The sequence below is a fragment of the Bos taurus genome, chromosome 10 (genome assembly GCF_002263795.3).
Source record: "Bos taurus isolate L1 Dominette 01449 registration number 42190680 breed Hereford chromosome 10, ARS-UCD2.0, whole genome shotgun sequence".
Lineage (NCBI taxonomy): Eukaryota > Metazoa > Chordata > Mammalia > Artiodactyla > Bovidae > Bos > Bos taurus.
The window spans coordinates 86,875,907-86,903,577 of NC_037337.1; the positions used below are offsets into that span (position 1 = coordinate 86,875,907).

Here is a 27,671-nt window from a genome sequence, read left to right on the forward strand (position 1 = left end):
ATGTGCTACATGCTGGCCTACATTCCTCTGCTCCTGCCGGTGGCCTGGCTCTTGGAGAAGTTCGGCCTGCGGACCATCGCCCTCGCTGGCTCTGCTCTCAACTGCCTGGGGGCCTGGGTGAAGCTGGGCAGCCTGCAGCCGCATCTCTTCCCAGTCACGGTGCTGGGCCAGGTCGTCTGCTCCGTGGCCCAGGTCTTCATCCTGGGTATGCCCTCCCGCATTGCTTCCGTCTGGTTCGGAGATGATGAGGTGTCAACCGCCTGCTCCATAGCTGTCCTCGGCAATCAGGTGGGTGGAGGAGTGGGTGTTCACTGGGGACTGAGTGTTCATTGTACCGAACTGCCCCACTGTGTGAAACCTGTGTTTTCCGACTGCAACAGTGTTTGCAACTCTAGGTGAAGTGACTGAGTGACTGAGTGACTGTGAGAAAAGTGGGGAGACAGAAGGATGGGCCTTTCCTGTCACCCACGGTGTCTCCTCCGCAGGCAGAAAGCCTGCTGTCGCCATCTTTATGATCTCATTCCTCAACTTACTTCACCAGCTTGAACCTGTGAGTTCTGTGCTGCTGTTCTTCCTTGGGGAGCAGTTCCTGCGCAGAATAGTCAGACTATTCTGTGTCTTAGAGTTTGGCAGATGTTTTTTGCCTGTCCAACCAGCTTTCCTCAAGCGCAGCATCTTCCATACCCCGTGGAAAGCAGAGCGGGGCTCTGGTGGCCCTGGTGTTGCTCTCACCTTCCTTACACACAGCTGAGGCCAGGACAGCGGGTCAGAACCCGGGGCCCGACTCCTTTCCTGGAGGTTAGAGTTGAGTGCAGGAGGATAGAGTAGAACTGCTGCTCTGATTTCCAAGGCCTACAAACCACGGAAAGTCCTGGAAAGCCTTTGTTTTTCCTTCATTCTGAAAGGAGAGTCTTAAATTCTTTGCATCTCCATGAGTTTATGGGCCAGAAAGTTGGGCATGTTATGAACCTGATTTTTTAAATTGTGTTGAAATAGACATATTTGTAATTTTACCCAGTCATACATGTACAATTGAATGGCATTATTTTCACAAGGTTGTATAAGAATTACCAATATATGTACCCAAAACTTTTTTTCTTCATCCCCAACAACTCTGTACCGGTTAAATAACAACCTGTCCTTTCCCCCTCCTCCTGCCTCTAGTAAGCTCTTCTACTTTCTATGAATTTTCATGTTCTAGATAATGCATATAACCAAAATCAAATAATATTTGTCTTCTGAGTCTAGCTTACAAACTTTTTTTATATGCTGATAAAACTCAAAAACTTATTATAATTATTGTTATTTTAAATGTTTTGAGATTGTGGGTCATATAAGACTTCTAGGGTGAGACTTCCTTGGAAGGTAAAGGGGAACTGAATGCCAGTTCTGGTTTCTCCTTCATGCAAAGCCCTCACCAAAGATACAGGCAGGTGGGTGAGCTCAGAGGCTGGCCACTGGGGAAGGAAACTAGACCAGTGCTCCCTCAAATGGTGCCCATTTACCTCACCTGTGGGCCCAGGACGGACTACAGACGCCTGGGCCCTCACCTGGACTTCTAATCAGATCCTCCAGGGAAGAGGCCAGGCGCCTGTGTTTCCACCTGGCTTCCCAGGCGAGGTTTGTGATCAGATGTGAAATCACCAGGAGAGAGGAGCTCCGTGCCCTGGGAAGGCGCCCTCCTGCCTGGAGACGGGTTCCTGTCAGGGCTGGCGTGTCTGTGCTGCTGTAGGAAGGGTCCAGTTCCCAGGTGGAGGAGCTGGGAGCTCAGTCACTCTTCAGAGTGAGATGGGAGGGTGGGCTTGGGGCGGCGCTTATAATTCTGATTCACTTGAGGTTCTGAAAATATCCTGGACCCCTGGGGCGTGCAGGGCAGGGTGGTAGAGGCCCTGCAGGCCTGTGAGGTGGAACCACAGCAGAAGCTCCTAACCCTGCTTCTTTGACCTTCAGCTCAGTGCACTGCTTGGGAGGAGGCTCTGGTAGCCTGGCCTGGCTTCTGTCTTGGCCGTGTTGCCTTGGCAGGCAGTCTTGAGGGCCTGATGATTCCGTGGAATCAAGGCTACATCTTCTGTTTCCTTCTCCCTTGACCTTCCCACCCAGCCTGTCCCTTAGTAGATTGTGGACCAGGAAGCTCCACACCCTTGTCCCTCCCACAGATACATGAAGTAAACTAGAAAGTGGCTAAAATAGCTTTCTTATGGGAGTTTTTCTAAGTCAACAACCAAACATATGCCCAACCAGGAAAAAGCCACATTCAAAATAATAGAAAACTTGATGGAGGTTTTGCTCACCCTTGCCCTCCCCTTGGAGAAGGCAATGGCAGCCCACTCCAGTACTCTTGCCTGGCAAATCCCATGGACTGAGGAGCCTGGTAGGCTGCAGTCCATTGGGTCACTAAGAGTCAGACACGACTGAGCAACTTCACTTTCACTTTTCACTTTCATGCATTGGAGAAGCAAATGGCAACCCACTCCAGTGTTCTTGCCTGGAGAATCCCAGGGACAGCGAAGCCTGGTGGGCTGCCATCTATGGGGTTGCACAGAGTTGGACACGACTGAAGCGACTTAGCAGTAGCAGCCCTCCCCTCTCCCCTATCCTGTGTCTCCCAACACCCCATTCCTTTCTGCAAACCTGACACAGCCGAGCACACCAAATTTATGTTTTACCTAATGGTACTTAAAAAAAGTTTTTTTTTTTATGAGTCAGCTCTTTGCATTAGGTGGCCAAAGTATTGGAGTTTCAACTTCAGCATCAGTCCTTCCAATGAACACCCAGGAATGATCTCCTTTAGGATGGACTGATTGGATCTTCTTGCAGTCCTAGGGACTCTCAAGAGTCTTCTCCAACACCACAGTTCAAAAGCATCAATTCTTCTGTGCTCAGCTTTCTTTATAGTCCAACTCTCACATCCATACATGACTACTGGAAAAACCATAGCCTTGACTAGACAGACCTTTGTTGACAAAGTAATGTCTCTGCTTTCTAATAGGCTGTCTAGGTTGGTCATAATGTTCCTTCCAAGGAGTAAGCATCTTTCTTTTAATTTCATGGCTACAATCACCATCTGCAGTGATTTTGGAGCCCAGAAAAATAAAGTCTGACACTGTTTCCACTGTTTCCCCATCTATTTTCCATGAAGTGATGGGACTGGATGCCATGATCTTAGTTTTCTGAATGTTGAGATTTAAGCTAACTTTTTCACTCTCCTCTTTCACTTTCATCAAGAGGCTCTTTAGTTCTTCATCACTTTCTGCCATAAGGGTGGTATCATCTGCATATCTGAGGTTATTGATACTTCTCCCAGCAATCTTGATTCCAGCTTGTGCTTCCTCCAGCCAAGTGTTTCTCATGATGTACTCTGCATATAAATTAAATAAGCAGGGTGACAATATACAGCCTTGACGTACTCCTTTTCCTATTTGGAACCAGTCTATTCTATGTCCAGTTCTAACTGTGCTTCCTGACCCGCATACAGGTTTCTCAAGAGGCAGGTCAGATGGTCTAGTATTCCCATCTCTTTCAGAATTTTCCACAGTTTATTGTGATGCACACACCCCAAGTGTTATAGTAGGTCCTTATTAGCAATCTATTTTATATATAATGGTATGTATATGTCAATCACAATCTCCCAATTTATCCCTCCACACCCCCACCTTATGTCCTCCTGGTAATCATAAATTTGTTTTCTACACCTTTAACTCTATTTCTGTTTTGTAAATAAGTTCATTTTGTACCCTTTTTGTAGATTCCACATATTGTTGTTGTTTAGTCTCTCAGTCATTTCTGACTCTCTGTGACCTCATGGACTGCAGCATGCCAGCCTCCTCTGATCTCCATTATCTCCCAAAGTTTGCTCAAATTCATGTCCATTGAGATGGTGATGCCATCTAACCATCTCATCCACTGCCGCCGTCTTCTCCTTTTACCTTCAATCTTTCCCAGCATCAGGATCTTTTCAATGAGGTGGCTCTTCCGGTCAGGTGGTCAAAGTATTGGATCTTTGGCTTCAGCATTGTCCTTTCAATGAATATTCAGGACTGATTTCCTTTAGGATTGACTAGTTTAATCTCCTTGGTGTCCAAGGGACTCTTAAGAGTTTTCATCAACACCACAATTTGAAAACATCAGTTCTTTGGTGCTCAGCCTTCTTTATAGTCCAAATCTCACATCTGTACATGACTACTGTAAAAAACACAGCTTGAAAATATGGATCTTTGTTAGCAAAATGATGTCTCTGCCTTTTAATACACCATCTAGGTTTGTCAGAGATTTTTTTTCAAGGAGCAAGCACCTTTTAATTTCACGACTGCAATCACAGTATGCAGTGGTTTTGGAGCCCAAGAAAAAGGAAATCTGCCACTGCTTCTACTTTTTCCCCTTCTGTTTGTCATGAAGTGATGAGACCAGATGAAATGATCTTAGTTTTTTGAATGTTGAGTTTCAAGCCAGCTTTTTCATTCTCCTCTTTCACCCTCATAAAGAGCTCTTTAGTAGTTCCTCTTCACTTTCTGCCATTAGAGTCGTGTCATCTGTATATCTGAGGTTGTTGCTATTTCTCCCAGCATTCTTGATTCCAGCTTGTGATTCATCCAACTCAGCATTTCACATGATAAAGTCTGCATATGGGTTTCCCAGGTGACTCAGTAGTAAAGAATCTGCCTGCAATGCAGGAGACATGGCTTTGATCCCTGGGTTGTGAAGTTCCCCTAGAGAAGGAAATGGCAACCCACTCCAGTATTCTTGCCTGGAGAATCCCATGGAGAGAAGAGACTGGCAGGCAAAGAATTGGACATGACTTAGCGACTAAACAACAGCAACTCGGCATATAAGTTAAAATAAGCAGGGATACCGCTTTGTCATACTCCTTTCCCAATTTTGAGCCAGTCAGTTGTTCTGTGTAATGATCTAACTGTTGGATTCTTGACCCAGATACAGAATTCTCAGGAGCCGAGTAAAGTGGTCTGGTACTCCCATCTCTTTAAGAATTTTCCACAGTTTGTTGTGATCCACACAGTCAAAGCTTTTCATGTAGTCAATGAAGCAAAAGGAGATGTTTTTTCTGAAACTCCCATGTTTTCTGCATGATCCAACCAATGTTGGCAACGTGATCTCTGAATCTTCTGCCTCTGCGAAACCCAGCTTGTACATCTGGAAGTTCTTGGTTCTTATACTGCTGAACCTAGCTTGAAGGATTTTGAGCATTCCACATTTAAGAGATATCATAAGGATATTTGTTTTTCTCTGTCTAACTTATTTTACTCAGTATGAGAATCTCTACGTCCATCAGTGTTACTGCAAATGGCATGATTTCATTCTACCTTAGCGATGGGAGTATAGGAACATTGTTCAGTAGTTTGCAGCTAGAGAAGAGCCAGCTTGCATTGAGAACTCCAACTATAATTTTTTCAATAGGATTGATACCGAGGGGTGTCATAAATGTACGTAAGTTGAATTGTGAAGCAAAAGAAAGATCTCTGTGGTGTCTTAAGAGGGAAAACAATCCCTGTTTGTGTTCTAAGAGAGAACGGAAGTTGGGGATTATGATTCTTATTAGGAGTGGGTTAAGTGTGTACTGTCCCCTCTGGAACACTTATACTACTATTGATTCTTTCTGTCTTCTATAGCTTGGAATTGCCCTTGGGTTCTTGGTCCCTGCTGTCTCGGTACCCAACATCGACAACCCTGATGAGCTTGCCTACTATATCAGCATCATGTTCTACGTAACAGCAGGTGTGGCCACTCTGCTTTTCATCCTTGTCATCGTCGGTAAGGTCATTAGCAGATTTAAGGGGTGGGTGGGGACGGAGGGAGGTCCTGCTGACTTGGGTGAGGACCTTATGAACATGACCCTAGAACACCATTCTAGGTACCATGCATTCTATAAAATATATCTACAGAAACTGGAGGCTGGGATTCTAATGGTCTTTAAGCCTTATAGCCTGAGTAGTTGCTGCTCATACAGTGCTAGCTGGTCCTGTGTACTTTGTTAGCTGCTCAGTAAAGTTTAGCTGTAATTCACCAGTTTCCTAGCGTGACCTCATTAGAATTAATGGGCAGCCTGCTGATTTCCTTGATGAAACCCCGGTGAGCATTTATGATGTCACAGGCCCTGTGCTGAGTGTGCCTGATCTCATTGACTCTTCAAGGGCCCTATAGAGGGGATCCCACTCTCAGTTCACTTAACTAAGGGGAAACTGATACTTGAGGAGAGTGAAGGTATTCAAGATCAGATAGTAAGTGGCAGAGATTGGATTCAAGCCTAAATTGTTTAACTCCATACTCTAAAGTTCTGGAACAAAACAGGATTGACCTACAAACACTAGTCCTCTCATACATTCACCTGAAAATACCTGGGGGCCACATTTCTAAAATACTTTTTTTAAAGGTATATAAGATAGGCTTAGTATGGAAAAATCTAGAAAATACACAAAAAAAAGCATAAAGAAAAGGATCACCATTGTACCAGCTAACCCCAACCAGAAACCTCAAATAACTACTATTAATTTTATATGAATATATATCTGAGCATTGAGATATTTGGTTAATACGATTTATATCCTCATTTATCATCTGAGTGATATCACACAGGCTGTGATAAATTCAGAAAGAGTGCAGAAGAAGTGTTCATTTTCAGTGAGTCATTTGTCTTTAAAGATTAACCAGCTGTCTCTTAATATCTGAAAATTCCACCACACACGTTTAAGTTTTCCTTCCTTCCTGCCGGCCTCACCTCCAGAGTCAAACAATTTTATGATCACGCACCTCATCCAGCTGTTCTTACTGTCATTCCCTCACCGGGTCCAAGCTGAGGAGGGGCTGCCTGATGGCTTTTCAAAGCTCACAGGATCCCTTGGATGGAGTTCCTTCTTGCTCCTGGAAAGGTGGGATCTGTGAAGCTGTGGCTGAAAACAATCTCAGCCAGAACTGAAGTTTCAAACTGTAATGTACCTAGTTGTCAATCCTTGTGTTTGTAGCAAATGAGGGCCTGGTCCTTTGCAGTTGAGATCTGAAGGTAGGACATTTCTACAGCGTGACATTTTACTATTAAACACACACAGTCCTTGAGTAAAAAGAACTGAAAAATCTTATCTGAATTGTGGTTTGCAGTTGGCAAGTCCCTGAGCAAACCCTGCCATTACAGAGATTAAAAAACAAAACACTTCTTTCCTTGATTTCTTTCCGCTAATAGAAAACTTGGGACCAATTTGTTAGCTCAGCTGGTCAAGAATCTGCCTGCAATGCAGGAAACCCTGGTCGATTCCTGGGTTGGGAAGATCCCCTGAAGAAGGGATAGGCTATCCACTCCAGTATTTTTGCCTGGAGAATCCCCATGGACAGAGAAGCCTGGTGAGCTGTAGTCCAGGGCACTGCGAAGAGTCAGACACGACTAAGCACAGCACATACACATAATAGAAACGGAGGTGAACAGGCCAGACAATGGATGAGAGGTTCCTAAAGGTGGTAGGTTGTTCAAGACTATTTCCAGAGAAGGAAGAAGCAGGGCCCTGTAGTCTGGGCTGGAGGGTTGTCTGAGCAGGGGGATCATTTGATCTTCAAGTGATTAAATCTCATTTCCAGAGCTTCCTCTAAATGGAGACAGTCTCCCGACCTTTCACAAGTGTTCTTATGGAGTCTGCGGATGAAGATGGTGCTTCAGCTGGGGGACCAGTTTAGGCAGACAGCTGGTTAAACTGATCTGGCCCCCAGAGAACTGGACAGCAGTCAGTGCAGTGAAATGGACTGTACCGGCTGTACCGAAACTAGAACGTACGGAGAATGGTTTTCCCACTGTCCCTCCCAGGTCCTTCCTATCAGAGCCCCAGTCCTGCAGGAGCGCGTGTTAGTCCTCTGGTTTCCCAGGAGGCATAGTCTGAGAAACTAGGGAGGGACTCGAGGTCTCTGCAATAGGAGCAGCTCCTTCCCTCACTCAGGGAGCGTTTATTGGCAGCAGGTGCCAGGCTCTGTGCTCTCATGGGCAGCCCAGCCCTTTCCCCGGGAGGAGCTCTGGGGCTGAGTCCCCATCTGGGCCCACGAATCCCAGAGCCTCAGCTCTCACTTCCTTTCTGTCCACTGGTTACTATGGGATTTTTCAGTGCTCTGCCATTTGGTATTTGCCATTTATTACAGGACTCCTTTATCCTCGAGCACTGCCTGGAAAGTCCAATGATCGCAGCTGTCCAAAGGTCATTAAGAAAAAGAAGTCAAAGGACCAGCCCCTCAGCCACAGACAGTGAGATGCAGCTTCAAGAGAGGAGACTTGAGAGGATTTAATCAAAGAGTTAATATTTCCTTTTGGAGTCTGAGCCCCTTCTCAGATGAGGGAGTCAGCTCTTATCCGTGTGTCAGCTCTGCAGGAGTAGGACCAGGGGACTTGCAATGACCTCTGTTTGTTTCCTTTCAGTGTTCAAAGAGAAGCCTAAACATCCCCCCAGCAGGGCCCAGTGCCTGAGCTATGCCTTGGCGTCTACTGATGCTTCGTACTTAAGTTCCATCATCCAACTCTTCAAAAACCTCAACTTTGTGCTGCTAGTCATCACCTATGGTATGATGCACGTGTGTCCGGGGTGTACTGGGGCTGGGCATGTGAACAAGAGACCTGACGTTTCTGTGTATCTTACTGTTTCCAGATCCCAAATGTATATGTAAAGTCGTCATTTAGGATTAAGCAGAAGAGCCAGCTGTGCTTCAGAGTCTTCCCTGTTCCTTTAAGTTTACCTGGGAAACCATTCCTTCCCCTGTCAAGTCACCTGGCAACATGTCTGCTGACCCTCCAAGTCTCATCCCAGTATGTCTGCTGTGAAGCAGTATTAGGTGACCATTTATTGTGCTGTTCTTAGTACATCTTTGGAGAAGGAAATGGCAACCCACTCCAGTACTCTTGCCTGGAAAATTCCATGGATGGAGGAGCCTGGTGGGCTACAGTCCATGGGGTCACAAAGAGTCAGACACGACAAGTCATTTCCAAGTCTGTTTTCCCACAAACTAGGAACTCCCTGAGAGTAGGGATTTATGTCTATTAACCTATATATTTCCTCAGCAGTAGGAGAAATTATAGCCTGGAGCAGGTACTCCAAGCTGACAATTGTTAAATGGGTGATTGAATGAATGTATGGATGGATGTTTACATGAGTCTTACTATGTGAATCCTTCCCCAACCAATCCTTCATCTGCTCACTTGGCTCCTTTTTTTACCTGAATGCAAGACAACATCAGGTATGGTAAGAAGCAGATGTGTCCAGGCGTGTACTTCAACTAGAAATGTGAAAGAAGAGACCTGATGTATCTGGATTTGGGGCATTTTTATACTAAAAAATTATTTTCCTGAAAGTCAAGTCTAACTGGGTGTACTGCATTGTTGTTTTTATGTTTTTTGTTTATTAGTTTGGCCACACAGCATGTGGGATTTTAGTTCTCTGCCCAGGGATCGAACCCATATCCCTCTTACATTGGAAGGCAGATTTTAACCACTGGACCACCAGGGAAGTCCCTGTTGGGAGTTTTTAAGTCACTGTTTTAATTTCACTATTTGCAATTGGTCTGTTCATATTTTCTACTTCTTTCTGGTTCAGTTTTAGAAGGCTGTGTCTTTCTAAGAATTTGTCCATTTCTTCAAGGTTGTCCGTTTATTGGCATATAGTTTTTTATAGTAGTTGCCCTTTGTATTTATGTGGTGTCAGTTTTAACGTCTCCTCTTTCCTTTCTAATTTATGATTTTGTGTTCTTTCCCTTTTTTTCATGATGAATCTAGCTAAAGGTTTATCAATATTGCTTATCTTTTCAAAGAACCAGCTTATAAGTCCCTACTATTATTGTGTTACTGTTGATTTCTCCTTGTATGGCTGTTAGCATTTGCCTTATATATTTGGGTGCTTCTATGTTGAGTGCATATATATATATATATATATATATATAATTTTTATATATCCCTTGATCGTTATGTAGTGTCCTTCTTTGTATCTTGTAATATTCTGTATTTTAAAGTCTATTTTGTCTGATATGAGTATTGCTCTAGCTTTCTCTTGATTTCCATTTGCATGGAATATTTTTTATTTCATTCTGTCCCTTTCAGTCTGTGTGTGTTCCTAGATCTGAAGTGGGTTTCTTATAGACAGCATATATATGGGTCTTCTTTTTGTATCCATTCAGTCAGTCTATGTCTTTTGGTGGGAGCATTTAATCTATTTACATTTAAGGTAATTAACAATGTGAATGTTCTTATTGCCATTTTGTTAATTGTTTAGGATTTGTTTTTGAAAGTATGTTTTCTTCCCTTTGTCTTTTATTCTCTTCTCTTGTGATTGGATGTCTATCTATAGTGATATGTTTGGGTTGCTGTTTTTGTTCTTGTGTATCTATTATAGGTTTTTGGTTTGTGGTTTTCATAGCTTTTGATAAAACAGTCTCTCTCTATATAAGATTGTTTTAAGTTGCTGATCTTCTGATTTCAAGTGCATTTCCAATATCCTGCATTTGTTTGCTCCTCATGATTGCTGGTTTTGATATCCTATGTGTGTGTGGATTATTTTCTACCTTATGTTAGTCTTTACTAGTGAGCTTCCCCATTTGCAATTTTCTTGATTGTAGTTGCCTTTTCTTTTTTTTCCCTGTCTAGAGAATTCCTTTAGGATTTGTTATAACACTGGTTTGGTGGTGCTGAATTCTTTTAGCTTTTGCTTATCTGTAAAGCTTGATTTCTCCATCAAATCTGAATGACCTGTCTAGATAGAGTATTCTTAGTTGTAGGTTATTCCTTTTCATTACTTCAAATATATCTTGCCATTCCCTTCTGGCCAGCAAACTTTCTGCTGAAAAACCAGCTGATAACCTTATGGGAAAGATTGAAGGCAGGGGAGAAGGGGCACAGAGGATGAGAGGTTAGATGGCATCACCAGCTCAATGGACATGAGTCTGAGCAAACTCCAGGAGACAGTGTAGGACAGGGAAGCCTGGCGTGCTGTCGTCCATGGGGTCACAAAGAGCCGGATGTGACTTAGCACCTGAACGACAAGCTTGTGGGAGTTCCATTGTATGTTATTTGCTGCTTCTCCTTGGTTGCTTTTAATAGTTTTTCTTTGTCTTTAATTTTGTCAGTTTGATTAATACATGTCTCTGCATGTTCTCCTTGGGTTTATCTTGTATGGGAGTCTCTCTGCTTCCTGGACTGGAGTGAGTGTTTACTTTCTCATATTAGGAAATTCTTGATTATAATCTCTTCAAATATTTTCTCATGCCCTCTATTCTCCTTTTGGACCCCTATAATGCAAGTGTTGGAGAAGGCAATGGCACCCCACTCCAGTACTCTCACCTGGAAAATCCTATGGACAGAGGAGCCTGGTAGGCTGCAGTCCATGGGGTTGCTGAGGGTCGGACACGACTGAGCGACTTCACTTTCACTTTTCACTTTCATGCATTGGAGAAGGAAATGGCAACCCACTGCAATGTTCTTGCCTGGAGAATCCCAGGGACGGGGGAGCCTGGTGGGCTGCCGTCTATGGGGCTGCACAGAGCCAGACACGACTGAAGTGACTTAGCAGCAGCAGCAATGCAAGTGTTGGTATGTTTAGTGTTGTCCCAGAAGTCTCTGAGACTGCCTTCATTTCTTGTCATTCTTTTGTCTTTATTCTGTCCCACAGCAGTGATTTCCATCATTCAGCCTCCCACCTCATTTATTTGCTCTTCTGCCTCAGTTATTCTGCTATCGATTCCTCCTAGTGTGTTTTTTATAGCAGTTACTGTGTTGTTCACCTCTGTTTGTTCTTTATATTTCCTAGCTCTTTGTTGAACATCTCTTGTAACTTCTCAGTCTGTGCCTTCGTTCTTTTTCCAGGTTTGGCATTTTTACAAGAGGAGGTGAGCTCAAGTCCTTCTCCTCTGCACTCTCTTTTGGAATCGAGAGGCTGCTTTTAGTTTAGATGCTTGCTGCCTCTTCCCTCAATGTGTGCTGGCTGTTATCCCGGTGATATGGGGTGTGCAGTTACAGCAGGCCTTGCGTGCCCCCAGGACAGTGGGCACAGGGCCTGGCGCCTACTCATGGGTCTCCTGGTGGCAATCTGTGCCTGCCCCTCGAGCCCACCAGGACAGTGGTGACTTGTGCTGTCCTTGGACCTCCTGTAAGTGGTGTCCTGTTTCCTGGGCATGCTCACAGGGAAAGAAGCTCTCATGGTGGTCCTGCCCCTCCCCTCATGTGCCCCCAATAATGGCACCTTGCCTCTCTGGCAGGCCCAAGCATCTTCTAAGTACACGCTCCTTTGCCGCAGTCACCTATTCAGGCTATTTTCATGCAGCCAACCCTGGTCCTCTCCCTGGGTCTGACCTCTGAAGCCTGAGCTTCATCATCCAGTCCCCGCCTGGACCGATGGGGGAGTATCTCAGGCTGGGAGGTGCCGGGAGATGGTGCTGGCCTTCTGTGCAGGTCATTCTCCTTTTTGCCTTTGACAAACCAGCTGCTGTGCCCTCCTCCTGGGCTCAGAAGCTCTTCCTCATCCAGTCTTATCCCCTTCCTGGTGAGGAGGCTTCCCCAGGTGCGGGAACCTTCCCTCCTTCACAGCTCCCTCCTGGGGCAGAGGCCCCACCCTGATTCCTTCTTTGTGGAGGTTTTCTCGTCTTTATGGAAGTCTGGGGGCTTCTGTCAGTGTTCAGTAGCTGTTCTGTGTGATTTGTTCCATTGCAGGTGTGTTTCTAATGTTTTGGTGGGAGAAGATGAGCTCCACGTCCCACTCCTCTACCAGCTTGGTCCCCCTCCTGGGCCATCTTCTCACCCCTGTTGGGAAGCCCTTCGTTGTCCTTCTCTGAGCACAGCAGCTCTCTCCACTGGCCTGCCCTTTATGGGGATCCTGGCAACTAAGCCTCTGCTTGAGTTACAAACAATAGTGGCTCCTGGGAGGGGCTGAGGCAGGGTGGGGGCCACACCCACGTTTCCCTGCGCTGTGCCATCCGCTTGGGGGCGAAAGAGGATGGCTTCTGAGTGGCTCTGTGGCCTGGGGTCCCGTGGACTGGCTCCAGTGAAGAGGGGTGCCTGAGGCTGCCATCCCTGGGCACCGTGTCCTGTCTTATGTCCTTCTAAGTGGACCTAATGCCAGGTGTGCCAGTGGCAGTCACGTGAGCCTCAAAATTAGCTGAAATTAAAAAGACCCCTGGTGAGTCTTCCAGACTGACCTCTGTATAATTGTTTTTCAAATCTGAGTGTACCTTTCACATCTATAAAATTGGAAGAGAATATGACCTACTTTACGTTATTAGGACTGTAAGGTATTTAGAAAAGTGTCAAGTATGTAAGGACATGCCACTGCCCTCACCACCAGCATCACCACCATGACCACCAGCATCACCACCACCACCATCACCACCAGCGTAACCACCACCATCACCCCCCACTACCACCACCAGCGTCACCACCGCCACCGCCACCACCACCACCACCACCATCACCACCATCACCCCCCCACCACCACCATCAGCATCACGATCACCACCACCACCACCATCACCACCTCAACCACCACCACCATCACCACCAGCATCACCACCACCACCACCATCACCCCCATTGCCAGCCCCACCATCAGCAGCACCACCACCACCGTCACCACCACCACCGTCACCACCACCACCGTCACCACCACCATCAGCACCACCACCTCAACCACCCCCACCATCACCACCGTCACCCCCACCCCCATCACCACCAGCGTCACCACCACCACCACCACCACCACCCCCATCACCACCAGCGTCACCACCACCACCACCACCGTCACCACCAGCATAACCACCACCATCACCACCATCACCCCCCACCATCACCACCAGCATTACCACCAGCACCACCACCATCACCATCACCACCACCACCATCACCACCTCAACCACCCCACCATCACCACCACCATCACCCCCACCCCCATCACCACCAGCATCACCATCACCACCATCACCCCCCCACCACCACCAGCATCACCATCACCACCACCATCACCCTTATTGCCAGCCCCACCATCAGTACCACCACCACCACCATCACCACCTCAACCACCACCACCATCACCCCCCCACCACCACCACCAGCATCACGATCACCACCACCACCACCATCACCACCTCAACCACCACCACCATCACTACCAGCATCACCACCACCATCACCCCCATTGCCAGCCCCACCATCAGCACCACCACCACCGTCACCACCACCATCACCACCACCACCAGCATCACCACCACCACCACTATCACCCCCATTGCCAGCCCCACCATCACTACCACCACCACCACCAGCATCACCATCACCACCACCACCATCACCACCTCAACCACCCCCACCATCACCACCACCGTCACCCCCACCCCCATCACCACCAGCGTCACCACCACCACCACCACCACCACGCCCATCACCACCAGCGTCACCACCACCACCACCACCACCACCATCACCACCAGCATAACCACCACCATCACCACCACCACCCCCCACCATCACCACCAGCACCACCACCATCACCATCACCACCACCACCATCACCACCTCAACCACCCCCACCATCACCACCACCATCACCCCCACCCCCATCACCACCAGCATCACCATCACCACCATCACCCCCCCCACCACCACCAGCATCACCATCACCACCATCACCCCCCCCACCACCAGCATCACAATCACCACCACCACCATCACCACCTGAACCATCACCACCACCACCACTACCATCACCACCACCACCAACATCACCACCACCACCACCATCACCCCCATTGCCAGCCCCACCATCACTACCACCACCACCATCACCACCACCACCAGCATCACCACCACCACCACCAGCATCACCACCACCAGCATCACCACCACCACCACCAGCATCACAATCACCACCACCACCATCACCACCTGAACCATCACCACCACCACCATCACCCCCACCACCACCACCACCAGCATCACCACCACCACCACCACCATCACCACCACCACCAACATCACCACCACCACCACCATCACCCCCATTGCCAGCCCCACCATCACTACCACCACCACCATCACCACCACCACCAGCATCACCACCACCACCACCAGCATCACCACCACCACCACCATCACCCCCATTGCCAGCCCCACCATCACTACCACCACCATCACCATCACCATCACTACCACCACCACCATCACCAGCATCACCATCACCACCACCAGCATCACCACCACCACCACCACCATCACCACCAGCATCACCAGCAACATCACCATCACTACCACCACCACCATCACCAGCATCACCATCACCACCAGCATCACCACCACCACCACTACCAGCATCACCACCACCATCACCACCATCACCATCACCACCAGCACCACCACCATCACCACCACCACTACTACCATCACCATCACCACCGTCACCACCACCACCATCACCATCAGCCATCACCATCAATTCCTGAGGCTGCCCTGCCTGGGCACCGGATCCTGTCTTACATCTTTCTAAGTGGACCCAATGCCAAGTGTGCCAGTGGTAGTCGTGTGAGCGTCACCACAATCATAATCATTATTATGAAGGGAGGGTAGGAGGCCCTTTTCTTTGGATCAGTTTTAGTCTCATTTTAGTTACACAGTCACTATATGGTTTTGGACAAATGGCCTCATTCTCTAATGACACTGATTACTAAAATATATTCTAGGTGCTCCATTTACTTGATGGATGAATCAATGAATCAGGAGCATCAATTAGATATTCTTTAGGGTCCTTTCTGATTTCAAATATAGGATTTTGGGTGATATGGAATCTGAGAAGATAGTTGAAAGAGGGATGTTGAAAAGAGGTGACAGTCTACCTACAGAGGGAGTGTTGTCAGGGGTCAGAGGTCTGGAGCATTCTTTAGGGGGCATAGGTCATCAGGAGGAGGTGGAAAGGTGTCCCGTAGTTTCACCGAACCCTTAGGTCAGGCCAACCCTTAAGAAGGATGTAGACAGTTCTGACTGGGAGTAATATGTACTTTCTGGAACCTGGGTTTCCAGGACAGAGCTAAAGGGATGAGTCGGCAATGCTGTGTGGTTAAGAAGAGATTCAAGTGATTACTTTTGTTTGTTTTGGCGCATTTCTTCTCTGAGGGCACCACTCTCACTGCAAGGAGGTGAGCGTTTCTGACCTCTCACCCCTGGGGGCAGAAGTCAGCGATGGCCCCAGCAGGAACATCCCTAATGCTGTGTTTCTCCCTGCCTCCTTCAGGTCTGAATGCTGGTGCTTTTTATGCCTTGTGCACCCTGCTGAATCGCATGGTGATCTTCCACTACGTGGTAAGGGTGTCCCCCAAACCTGCTGGGTCCTGAGAGAAGGCGATCTCTAGTCTGGGCAGGAGCTGGGGAGGCGGCATGCTATGGTGTGAGCTCCAGGATTTGGAGGGAGGCGGCTCTGGGTCTCAGCCCCACCGCCAATAGAACTCAGATGTGTGATACACTGGTTTACCGTCTCTTAGCTCTCATTTTCTTTTCTCAGAAGAAGCCTAATTGCTTATTGAAAGATTAGTTGAGGCTTAGAAAGTAAATGCTAAGATATATATGTGTAAAGTATATAATGTGGTGCCGGACAACATAGTAGGCAAACACATACACACAGACTCGCAGCTGAAACATCTCAGTTGTGAAATGGGGACAAGGTTTAATTTTAAATGCTTAGTGGCTCAACAGAAAGCCTGTTGTAAATGTTTCCAGAACCAGGGAGGGTTGGGAATGGGACTCTGAATATTTACAATCAAGAATCCAAGGCCCAGGCCTCCTTTTAAAAATCAAGGGTCTCATGCTTGTGGGAGCATGGGCCACTGTGTGTTGAGTGTTCCAGTGTTGGAGGGTGACAGCTCTGAGTTCAAATCCTACCTCTGCACTTAATAAAGGCCCCATGACCTTGGGCTAGTGGGCTAATCTCACTGTGCCTCAGTGTCTTCATATGAGTATATGGGGAATATTGATTCCTAACCTTATGGTGGGGAATTTGGAGAATTAAATGAGATGATGATATAAAAATGCCCAGCATGCTGTCTGGCTTCTAAAAACACTTTAAGTATATATAATTATTATCTTTCTATCCCTTTAGCATTGATAGCTGGAAAAAAATCTAAGTGTGGAATCTTTGGATATATATACAGTTTTTCCATCTTAGAGATGGGAATAATGACAAAGGTTTCCTATAAAGATTATATTTTTAAAAATCTATCTAAAAGTGGTTCTAGGATAGAATTTATTTCCCCCCAGGATTCAGTATGATCCACACACATCCAGGGTTATATTATGTTGGGAGGAGCAATTATTCTAGGATTCTGTCCCCACTGGCAGCTTCTTACAGGTCATCTTGTTCTAATACTTTCTGAGAACTGGCTCTAATGGCACGCCAGTTACTTGTCTTTACCCCTTTGCCTGCTGGTGACTGCGCCCCATCAGATGTCTTGTTCCATCCTTGAGTGATCCTTGGGGCTGTGGTTTTTCCAGGAGGAAGGTGTGATAGTTGGAAGAATCGGCCTGACCATCGTCCTTGCGGGAATGCTTGGGGCTGTGATCTCAGGCATCTGGCTGGATAGGACCAAAACCTACAAGTAAGTGACTCTTCCGCTTGGACTGAATTGGAGACCGTGTTTTGAAATGACATGTTCATTAGGAACACGGCTGCAAGGATGTGATTGCCGCAGCTGGGGTCTGAGTGGTCAAGGAGGCAGTTCAGATGTATCTTCTTGGAGGCTCAGTTTCCTCATTTATAAAATGAGGGAAGCAGTGCCTTCCCTGTGGGGACCATAGGAAGATTAGAGATAGAGGACATCAGGCTTTTCCGAGTTCCATCCAAGTAGATCATGGAAGGAGCAGAGGAAGGAGAAAAGAAACATAGAAAAGGATCAGCAGTTGGATGTATGTGGAAACGCCAAAGAGTGAGGATGAGAAGGTGGTTCCATTGCCAGGTTTCCATGGCTCCTTCACGGACCCCATGGGGTTAACCAGGGTGCTCTGTGCTTCCAACAATTCTCAGTGTATTACCTTGCAGTTGCTTCCACGTCATTGGTAAATACTGTGATGTGGTTTAGTCCTGATTACCCAGTGCATTTCTAAGAGCCACTAAAATTTTAGTGGATTGCAGGCTAATCGGAGAAGGCAATGGCACCCCACTCCAGTACTCTTGCCTGGAAAATCCCATGGGCGGAGGAGCCTGGTAGGCTTCAGTCAATGGGGTCACTAAGAGTTGGACACGACTGAGCGACTTCACTTTCACTTTTCACTTTCATGCATTGGAGAAGGAAATGGCAAACCACTCCAGTGTTCTTTCCTGGAGAATCCCAGGGATGGGGGAGCCTGGTGAGCTGCCATCTATGGGGTCACACAGAGTCGGACACGACTGAAGTGACTTAGCAGCAGCAGCAGCCAGGACACTTACTAAAAACACAGATCCCTGGGTTCCACCCTCATGGATGTCAATTCAGTAGGGGAGTCTGAGTTTAAAAATCAACCCAGATGCCTTGATTCAGTAGCCAGCCTTGGAGAAAGTGCTCTGGAAACAGAGGCTCAACTTGTGTCTGTCCCGTGCTCCGCGTCCACTGGGTGCTCAGTTAATGCTGCTCAGTGGGGCAGCTGCCTGGGCTGTCCTGTGCTGGGCAGGGCAGTATTCTGGGCTGCTTTGTCAAGGCCTCCAAAGTTCCCAGTGTCTGGAGGTGACAGACAGCGGCAGACCTGTTCTCTGCACACAAACCTGCTTCTGTGAGGCTCTGGTCAGGCCAGGGCTCCCTCTGGCTGCCCTAGGCAAAGGCCAACTGAGGCCCTCCCTGGGGATGTGGCTGCCTGGCTGGACACAAGGAGGAGCCCAGCTGGACCTAATTACTGCTGGCAGAGCTGGGCTACTGCCTTGTTTCTGCCATATGCTGGTTGCTGGTTTCAGGTAGTGAGGACTGGCCACCCTTGAACCGGGGAATAGCAGCATCTCTTTTCCCGGGCTTGCTCTGTGGCAACAGAAAGGAGGGATTGAAATGTTGCCGGGACTGGGATGTAGGCAACCAGATGATTCAGATGAACCAGAAAAGACAGTGAAAGGCTGGGAGGACACTGCAGAGTCTAGCTGACACGGTTCCTAGTGGCATTTGATGTCTGCATCCTGCAATCAGCATGGACATTCTTCTTTCTGCTCCACTACTTGGGCAGAGAAAGGGTGGGGGAGCTCTGTCATCTGGGCATTTTGGTGCCTGTTCCTTCTCCCTGAGGCTCCCAGGTGTGTCTCCTTTGGTTTGGAGACGGAAATTGGATGGTCAGGTCCATTTATGTCTGGCTGAGGCTACGGATGGTTTTGCAGACAGGCTAGTGGTTTCAGAAGAAGCCGTGTGTAAAGAAATACGGCAAAAAGGTGAGCTTGTGTGGTCAGCAAGGGAGATGGGTGTCCATGGGGCTGGGTTGTGCAGCGGGAGGGCCTGGATGCGGGGAGCAGGGCGAGAAGAGATGAAGGCCCTCTGACCTCAACAGCTGCTTTGAAGATCCAGGAGGGAGGAGTGTCCTTCAGAGGCTGTTGCTCATTTCCAAAGACTAACCGGGTGTTAGTATTCCTGTGTGGGGGAGTAGAAAGAGCACAGATTTCCAATCCCAGTTCTGGGTTCAAACCTTAGCTATGCGGTTACTGCGTGCATGACCTTGGACACATAGCCTGAGCCTCATGTTTCCTCTTTGGTCACATTCAGGATAGTTGTACAGACTTTTCTTGCACACCTTTTGTAAGAGTTGAATGAAATACTAACTGCATGTAAAGTGCTTAAGAGAATCTCTGGCATCCATCAAGTGCAGTATTAGTTTGACGTAAGCACAGTATACACCTGCCAGCCACCCCACCTTGTTTCTGGCTTCAGCAGAGATGAGGGAAGGCTCTGAGCTTCCGTGGTCTGAGTCCTGATGCTCGTGGCCAGAGTGCACAAGGAGGTGCCTTGTGAGTCCCTGACCTCAGTCAGGAGGACGGGGAGAGGGGGCCAGTCCCAGTGCAGGACTCAGGGCCACAGCGGTCCTGGGGGGCAACTTGGGGGAGAGGTGCGTGGAGGGGCTCAGGCAGGGTGAGCCTGAAACGGAAGCCAGCAGTGATGGGCCTTTTGAGGGACCAGTAGAGGGACACGCACCCAGGAGGGGGCACAGCTTTCTCCCTTGGGCTTTGGAATCAGGGGCTAGTTCAGGGCTGGAGACTGTTCTCTCAGCTGCACTGTCAGGAGTGGAGGAGTTCAGATTCAGCAGGGAAAGCTGTGCTGCACGTGTGCAGGTGGCAAGAGGAAGGACGTGGAGATGAGAGAGACTCACAGTCAGGTCCCTGCCCGGCACTGTCCGGGGGCCGGGGGGCGATGCAGACAAGCAAAATGGGCTTCTTGGTCCTGTGACCACTGCCACCTGACCACAGCTGGTGTGTGACCCTGTTTGTTTTTTTTTTTTTGGTGAAGGAGAAGGAGACGAAAGAGCTGTGCCCTTCTTTCATGTAGGTAGGATGTGTCAAGTCCAGGTGCAGAGTGATCTGGTTGAGAGGGGTCTACAGCAGAACACACATGCCTCAAGATGGCTTCATACTGTCCTGGTCTGACCCTTGGTAGCTCTGAGCACAAGAACTATTTGTGTGATCATGGGTCTTCTGTCCACTAACCACATGGACACCGTGTCCATGTGAGTAGATGTCCCAGCACACAGCAGATGACTTGACATATAGTAGGTACCCGAAGGATGGGAGGGAGGGAGTGTGGGAGGGAGGAAGGAAAGATCCTGGTGAAGTCTGCGGGCCGTCACTTAGAGCCTTCGCCTCTCTTTGTAGGCAGACCTCCCTGGTACTCTACATCATGACTCTGGTGGGCATGGCAGGGTACACAGGGACCTTGAACCTGGGACACCTGTGGATAGTATACATCACTGCTGGGATAATTGGGTAAGTTTCACCTCTCACCTGCTTAACTGGAAAGCACCACTGCATGGCTCCTAGAGCTCTGACCTCCTAGAGAAATAGGAGTCCCTCTGCAGCCTCTCACTGACTTCCAGAAAGATGCAAATGGTGGCCAGAGGTCATGTTCACCTGTCAGATTTCAGAAGGCTCCCTGGGGGCTTCCAGGCCCATCCATGCTGATGAGATGGACCGTGTCCTTCACAAATCTCTAGGAGGCTAGGAAATGTCCTGTCTTTATGAACTCTGCCTGGGACAACAAGGGGCCACAGAAAGCACATGGGTCTGGGAATCAGAAAGGGTGGGTCCTAATGTCACTTATGCTGGGGACTATCTGAAACCCTAGGCATGTCACATAAGTGCTCTGAGACCCAGAAGATAAGAGTGGCCTGCCATATGTATGCAGGTGTTAGAAGCCATGAGAGTGATTACAGATGTGAAAGCAGCAGAAGGTGTGGTGCAGATGTCAGATCACAGAACTGGCATTTTCTAGACTGGTTATATGAGAAAGAACCTGTCCACAGGGACCTCTGCTCATTGTCACCTCCCAATTATTTTTCTGTGGGCTGTACATGACTGTGTGTGTGTGTGAGAGAGAGAGATTGAGTCCTGCTTTGCTGGCACCTCTCTGAAGGACACTCAAGACTCCGAGCCCCTCCCCTTGAGTCCCAGAGAGCCATGGAGAGGCTGGTCAATATCCAGGGACTTCCCCTGCCAGCCCAGGGCCATGTACCCATCACACAGCAGTTCTCAGCTGAGGGCTGAACACTCCAGGCATCCCAACCCCTCCTGAAAATGCTGGCCCTGTCTAATTGATGGTCAGATGCAGAAGGAACAGGGATCCCCAAAGGGCCAGCTGAGAAAATAGCCTCGGCTCCTTTCTGGCCTGCAAGAGTCCCTGTTTTCTTGGCCTGGCCTGATTTTCAAGGGCCTGGAATGTCTTGATGGGAAGAAAGCCAACAGGCAAAGTCGTTGTACGGAGGAGATGGGCTCCTGTCCTCCTTGTTCCGGAAGTCCTCCATCACCTTGTTTCTGTGATCTGGTCGTCAGCTTCTCCATAACCGGCTATCTCACTCTGGGGTTTGAGTTTGCCGTGGAGCTGACATACCTGGAATCGGAAGTTGTGTCGTCGTCTGGCCTCCTCAACGTGTCTGCCCAGGTAGGCCTCTCGTTGGGTCGTGGCACCGGAGCCGTGGGCCTGTGTTCCCTGCCGGGCTCGGCGGGTGCAGGCGCTGCATAAGGCAGCTCAGCTCCCCGTGGGCTGCGTGGCTGGGCCCCTGTCTCCCGTCTTCTCCGTGTCTTTGCAGGTATTCGGGATCATCTTCACCATCTCCCAGGGCCAGATTATCGACAACTATGGAACCATGCCTGGGAACATCTTCCTGTGTGTCTTCCTGACCCTTGGAGCGGTGCTCACTGGTGAGTCAGGGCCTCAGGACAAAGTGATGCTCTGACTGTGCCTGAGTTTACGCTGTTGGCAGATTCAGACCCCAGTGTCCTGACTGATCACACAGATCCGGGACACTGGTGCAGAGGTGCAAAGCGGAGGGCTCGTGAGGAAGTATCTTTGGGAAGCATGAGCATGGGCTTTGCCCCCACCCTACCCGCAATAGACCCTTGTCAGAACCCTGTACTGTTGCACTGACCTCCATAGACCTTGACCATGGGCAAGGGGACCAGCCTCTGTGAGCCCCACTTTCCTAATCTGTAGAATGGAGATGGCTGTGAGGCTTGGAGCACTGTGTGCAAACTCCCTGCAAATATCAGGGGTCTATGCATGGAGGCCAGTGTCGTCACTGGCTTCTTCCTGTCTGTACAGCAGTGGTTCCCAGGCTCTGTCAGGCTGGCTGGTGGAACCTCCATATCCCTGGAAGGTCTGAAGGAGGTGGGATACCCGTGACCCTTAGGCGAGTTAAGGGCTCCCTCTCGTGGATGAGCTTGACCATTGCTCTGCTTGATAACTTTCCCTTCTTTGTCATCCCTTGATCTTAGCATTCATTAAGGCAGATCTCCGGAGGCAGAGGATCCTGAGAATGTGAGTATGTGGGAGCTGCTTGGCTGAGATGTGGGCACAGACTTTGCTGAGGCTGTGGCATGGGGGGGAAGCGGAGGGAGCGCCTGGGGGACTGGTGGCTGTGAGAGCAGCTCAGCGTCACACACATGGAGACAAAGGGTTTCCTCTGTGGGGCTCAGCCCCGCTTTTCTGCTGCCCTCTCCTGGTTTTTCTGCCACTTCCTTCCCTGCTCCTGGCCTCCCTGCTCTGGCCCCCAGAGCTGGTCCCTGTGTCACAGTCTGCAGAGGAGCACCCACCCCGGGGTCCTGAGACAAGTCCCGAGGCCCCGACTCCTCTCCTCTTAGCCTCGATCGGTGACTGGGGAGGAAGGCTGGGGGCTGGCTCCATCGCTCCGTCATGGTGGTGGTGGTCTCCAGGCAGTGGCTCTCCTGGCATGTGACTGCCCCCCAGGCAGTGCCAGGGGATGGAGAGACCAGTGGGTTGCCAGCAGGGCTCTAAAAGGACAAGTCAGGAAGCAGGCATTGATGGTGAAAGGGGAGAGGACCAGGAGTTTGATCTAGAACAGAAAAGTGCTTCCCAATTGCGCTAATGGGCTATGGAGTATTTTAATCAAACTGTTAGGTTTCAAGTCTGAACCAGGATGAAAGGAATTTTCAGCTTTAAGAAGGAGCATAGTAGGATATATTCCTTTAAAAACAGAAGAAAAGACTTAAAGCTTATTACAGAGGTAATACATGTTTCTTTGTAAAATAACTAAAAAATATGGAAAAGTGTAAAAATTTAATGGTCACCTGTAATAGTATCAGCTAGAGATGAGGTGCTGTTATTTTTGCATTTCTTATATATGTCTGTGTCCACATATAATAGTGTACACAGCTGTATTTTTAATAGAAACGGAATCTTGTTCTATGTGCTTTTTTTTTTTTACTTGTTGCCAGCGCTTTATCAGTTCATTAGTTTCTTACAATACACTTTTCCCCCCACTTGCAGCATACCTTTAATGACTGCACAGTGTCCTAAGAATTGCATGTGGATAAACATGATTTAACAGTTTTCTTGTCCAGGAATATTAAGGTTGTTTCTAAATATTGTTTTTAAACAATACTGTGATCAGTGTCCCAGAAGCTAGATCTTTGGGCCTGTTCTTTAGCAAAGTATTTCCTTGAGTAACGGGTCAGTGGCCATGCCCATGTTTAAGACCTTGATGTGTATTACTCAGCTGTCCTCTAGAAAGGTGCTGTCAACACTACTTGTTTACCCTGCTCTCAGAGTATGTAAGGTCCAAACTGACGTATTTACCAGTTTGAAAAATCTTTGCCAATTTCCACAAGAAAAATTGAATCTGAAACAGGTATATTTAGTCCTTTTGATGATTGGATGCTAGTCTTTAGGTCTTTGTCCTCTGATCTCAAGCTCTGGAGTTGGCAGCGGGCAGCAGGGAGCAGGTCGGGGGAGGCGCCTGGAACAGGACATTCAGTGGGGCACAGGGAACGCCTGAGACAGGAGCGGTCTTCTCAGGAGCCTGTGAGAAGCGTGGCAGCAGCCCTGCGGAGATGGGCTTGTCTCTGAGCCACTGACGAGGAAACGTGATTTGGGACACTTTGGTGAATCGATTGTGAGCCTGAGTAAAAGATGCCTGTGATAACAGGATGGATTCTAGTAAAAATGTTTCAATTTGAAATGTGACCCATTGTGTGAAGTGATAGAAATTTTGCTATGTTTACTTCATAATCTGTGTTTTCCTTTCAGGTATTTGTAGCAACCAGAGATAATTTCGTAAGTAACATCTTACTCATTTCCCTGTGTGTTTCCTGTGGGTGCACTGTGCATTGGGCTTTCTACCCTGCTCGTTTCCTTAGGAGAGTCTGACAACCTTTCTACACAACTGCCCCCCAAACCCCACATCTCCATGTACACATCTCCATTTCCTCCTGTTTCCTACTTAGGTCGTCCCACATTTCCCTGTCTCGCAGGCAGATCCTTGTCCCCGTGGGCCAGGTTTGTTATCCAGCAGGCGGTGAGGGCTCAGTCCCATGCATGTGGACCGTGGGAAGCAGCGCGAGTCGGGCCAGGAGGCCAGTGGGTGCAGGCTCACGGTGCTGTCCTGGATACACCTGGGGGGCCTGGTGGGACGGGGGTCAGAGTCACAGGGGGCTGGTTCCAGGGGAGTCAGGGCTGTCAGAGGGCGTCATGAAGGAGCCGTCATTTTCCCACCTAGGTGGCAGGTGTGGGAGGGACCTGCAGACTGTCCCAGGACCTCAGTCTCAGCGTCAGGGGACAACAGGGCAGGGAGCGCATCAGGCCAGAGCTGCGCTTTCTGATCGGTGAGGTGGGTCATTGGCAGAAAGAGCCAGAACTTCCAGTGGGTCAGGACTGATGCTAATGATGACACTCTGTGTTTGGGTTTCCATTTGTCTTCCAGTTGGTAGTTCTTGGCCCCAGAGACACTAAGCCCTGTTTATCTGTGACTTCAAGGTGATGGTGCTGAAGGAGGCGGGTGTGTGTGCATGAGTGTGTCAGAGACAGGAGGTGGTGTGAGTGGTTGAAGTCTGCTCCTGCTCCTGGCTCCTGAGTGAGGGCTTCTCAGAGATGAGGCCAAGCTGGTGCCGACAAGTTAGCAAGATGGAGAACTGGATGCTGGATCTCCCGCTTTGCCTCCGCCACGGGCTGCCCTGCAGGTCATGGCGGGTGAAGTGCCGTTTGTCCAGCTGACGTGGCCTGCATGTGCTCCGCCAGCCTCGATGGTCAGAGCTGTGTGTGGCTCGGCCTGTGCTCGAGGCCTTGTTGGGAGCGAGATGAGCCCCTGAGGGACGAAGCAAAGTGTTCCTAAAACAGCAGACAAATGTCCAAGTTGGCAGTTAGTACTTAGGGGCCTCAGAGCATAATCTTCAGGGCATATTTAAATCCCACCCAGCTAACAAGCGAGACCTTGAATACCTTCTAATTCCGTGAAATCGTCCCCAAGAAATCTGATGACAAACAGCCAAAGTCTCTTCTTCTCTGGGGACACTATATTAATATATACATACTTTGAGCCATACTGCATCCTGTCTTGGTAACAGTTCACTGTGCGTCTGTTCCACACACATGGTAACTGTGCTCCTCGCCTGGGGGCTGCCCCTGACTGGGGGTAGTCAGCACTCCTGAGGAGGGGGCAGACCTGGCCCATCCACAGCCACGTGGGGGTCCATCCAGGTGGGGCGAGGCCGTCAGAAGGGGAGGGTGACCGAAGCTCAGTGGCACTCACAGTGAGGTGGTCCCTGGAGGCTGTGGTGTCCCGGAAGGCTGACCTTTTCGCTCCTCCTTTGCTCCTGTCGTGATGGTGTGTGTGTCTGGGGAGCACAGTGCGTGACCGGAGCCCCTGTCCTCATCCTTGTTCAGTCGGGGATGCTGAGTACCTGGGACTCTGGTCTCCCCCTCGGATTCCAGATGTATGGGCAGGCAGATACTCAGCAGGGTGCAGTCCCTACCTCCTCACCCCAAGGGCTGTCCCCTTGTCTGTCTTGTAGAAACCCCAGGAGGGGGAGGAGGAGAAGGACAGCAAGAGCAGCAAAGCCCCCACCACTGTCCAGAAGGAGCATTTCTGAGAGAGGGCAGAGGAGCGACTCGGGGGACTCAGACTGCCCCCACCTCTCCAGCCAGCACAGCTCTGCCTGCCAGCCCCACGGCCTTCACCCGAGCAGCTTCTGGGGGAACCGGGAGGAACATCTGTGTCTTGGAGGACAGCGCTCTGCTTCTTGGAAGCCACTCCAGAGCTTGCCCTGTCTCCATGGGGGAAATGCCCTTTCCACCACACATGTTGGGCACCTGCCCTCCCCCTGCAGGTTCTGGGAGCTGGGAGTGGGGCGGGCAGAGAGAGTCCTGGAGTCAGTCCTGGCTGCTGCCTCAGCTTCCTGCTCCAGCCCCTCTCTAGGGAGATGTTCTCCACAGGAAGGGCGAGCCCAGCCCACTGTCTGTGTGCTTCCCTGCAAACTCACCTGGATCATTGCCCCCGAGAACTCCAAGGGTCTCCCGAGAGATGAAAGGGCAGAAGGAGAGGTGGCCCTTGAATGGGCCTTGGGTCTGCTGGCTTAGATGACCTCATCCATCCCTGGTGGGGACAGTGTTTGCAGCCTCTCCTCATCCCTCTTCCAGCAACAATCCTTTCTCAGACACCCTGAATTTAAAGGGACTCCTTTCAACCAGCCCAAGCTGACCTCTCCTGCCTTGCCTGCATCTGGCTCTACTCAAGGGCTTGGGGAGAATCACCTCAAAATAAGACGTTTCTGCCAGTTCTCCTGTGCCCTGAGCTCTGTAACCAAGATGCCTGTGCTGTTCTGTTGTGCCCACTGCCTTGGCCACAGCACCTTGGAGTGGCCTGTGTGGCAGCGGTGCTTGGGCCAGGACCCGAGGTGAGCCCGCGGTGTCTGTGTGTGTGTGCACAGATACTCTGCACATAAGAGAAGCCAAACTTCTGGCAGGAGGACCGAGTTAGGGGTGGGAGCGAAGTGGACAGTGATGGTTTTTTCCTTTCGATAAGGCCAAAGTGTTTACTCTTCAGTGGCTTAAAATGCATAAACAAAATGCTTACTGAAACTATTGCTTTATTTTTAATATATAAATAGTTATTATGGCTTGCCTTGTCATTTTTTGGGGCAGAGACAGCTTTGGGGGTGGGAATGGGAAGGACGGGTGGGGGCTGCATACCATGAGAGGTGGTCCTCTGCTGCATAGACGTTGCCATCTAGTGGGTT

General features: G+C 49.2%; 1 protein-coding gene across 2 annotated transcripts; it reads left to right on the forward strand.

Moving 5' to 3' along the window:
* Positions 1–27,550, forward strand: LOC509034 (heme transporter FLVCR2). Of its 2 annotated transcripts, XM_010809666.4 has the most exons (11): positions 1–288; positions 5,625–5,766; positions 8,402–8,542; positions 16,233–16,300; positions 17,486–17,589; positions 20,802–20,912; positions 21,975–22,083; positions 22,232–22,343; positions 22,917–22,959; positions 24,688–24,714; positions 26,448–27,550. In XM_010809666.4, the coding sequence occupies exons 1-10, from the start codon at positions 1–3 to the stop codon at positions 24,695–24,697; spliced, it is 1,128 nt and encodes a 375-aa protein (XP_010807968.2). In that variant the 3' UTR covers positions 24,698–24,714; positions 26,448–27,550. The 2 variants fall into 2 exon arrangements, 1 of the variants encoding a protein (XP_010807968.2); XR_003036912.2 differs by lacking the exon at positions 21,975–22,083.
* The last annotated feature ends 121 nt before the right edge of the window (positions 27,551–27,671 follow it).

Bases quoted from the DNA above. Each gene is read 5' to 3' on its own strand.
- LOC509034 (XM_010809666.4), top strand. From the start codon at position 1: ATGTGCTACATGCTGGCCTACATTCCTCTGCTCCTGCCGGTGGCCTGG. The intron at 22,084-22,231 runs GTAGGCCTCTCG...GTGTCTTTGCAG, and splicing joins TCCTCAACGTGTCTGCCCAG to GTATTCGGGATCATCTTCAC. The intron at 22,344-22,916 runs GTGAGTCAGGGC...CCTTGATCTTAG, and splicing joins CCTTGGAGCGGTGCTCACTG to CATTCATTAAGGCAGATCTC.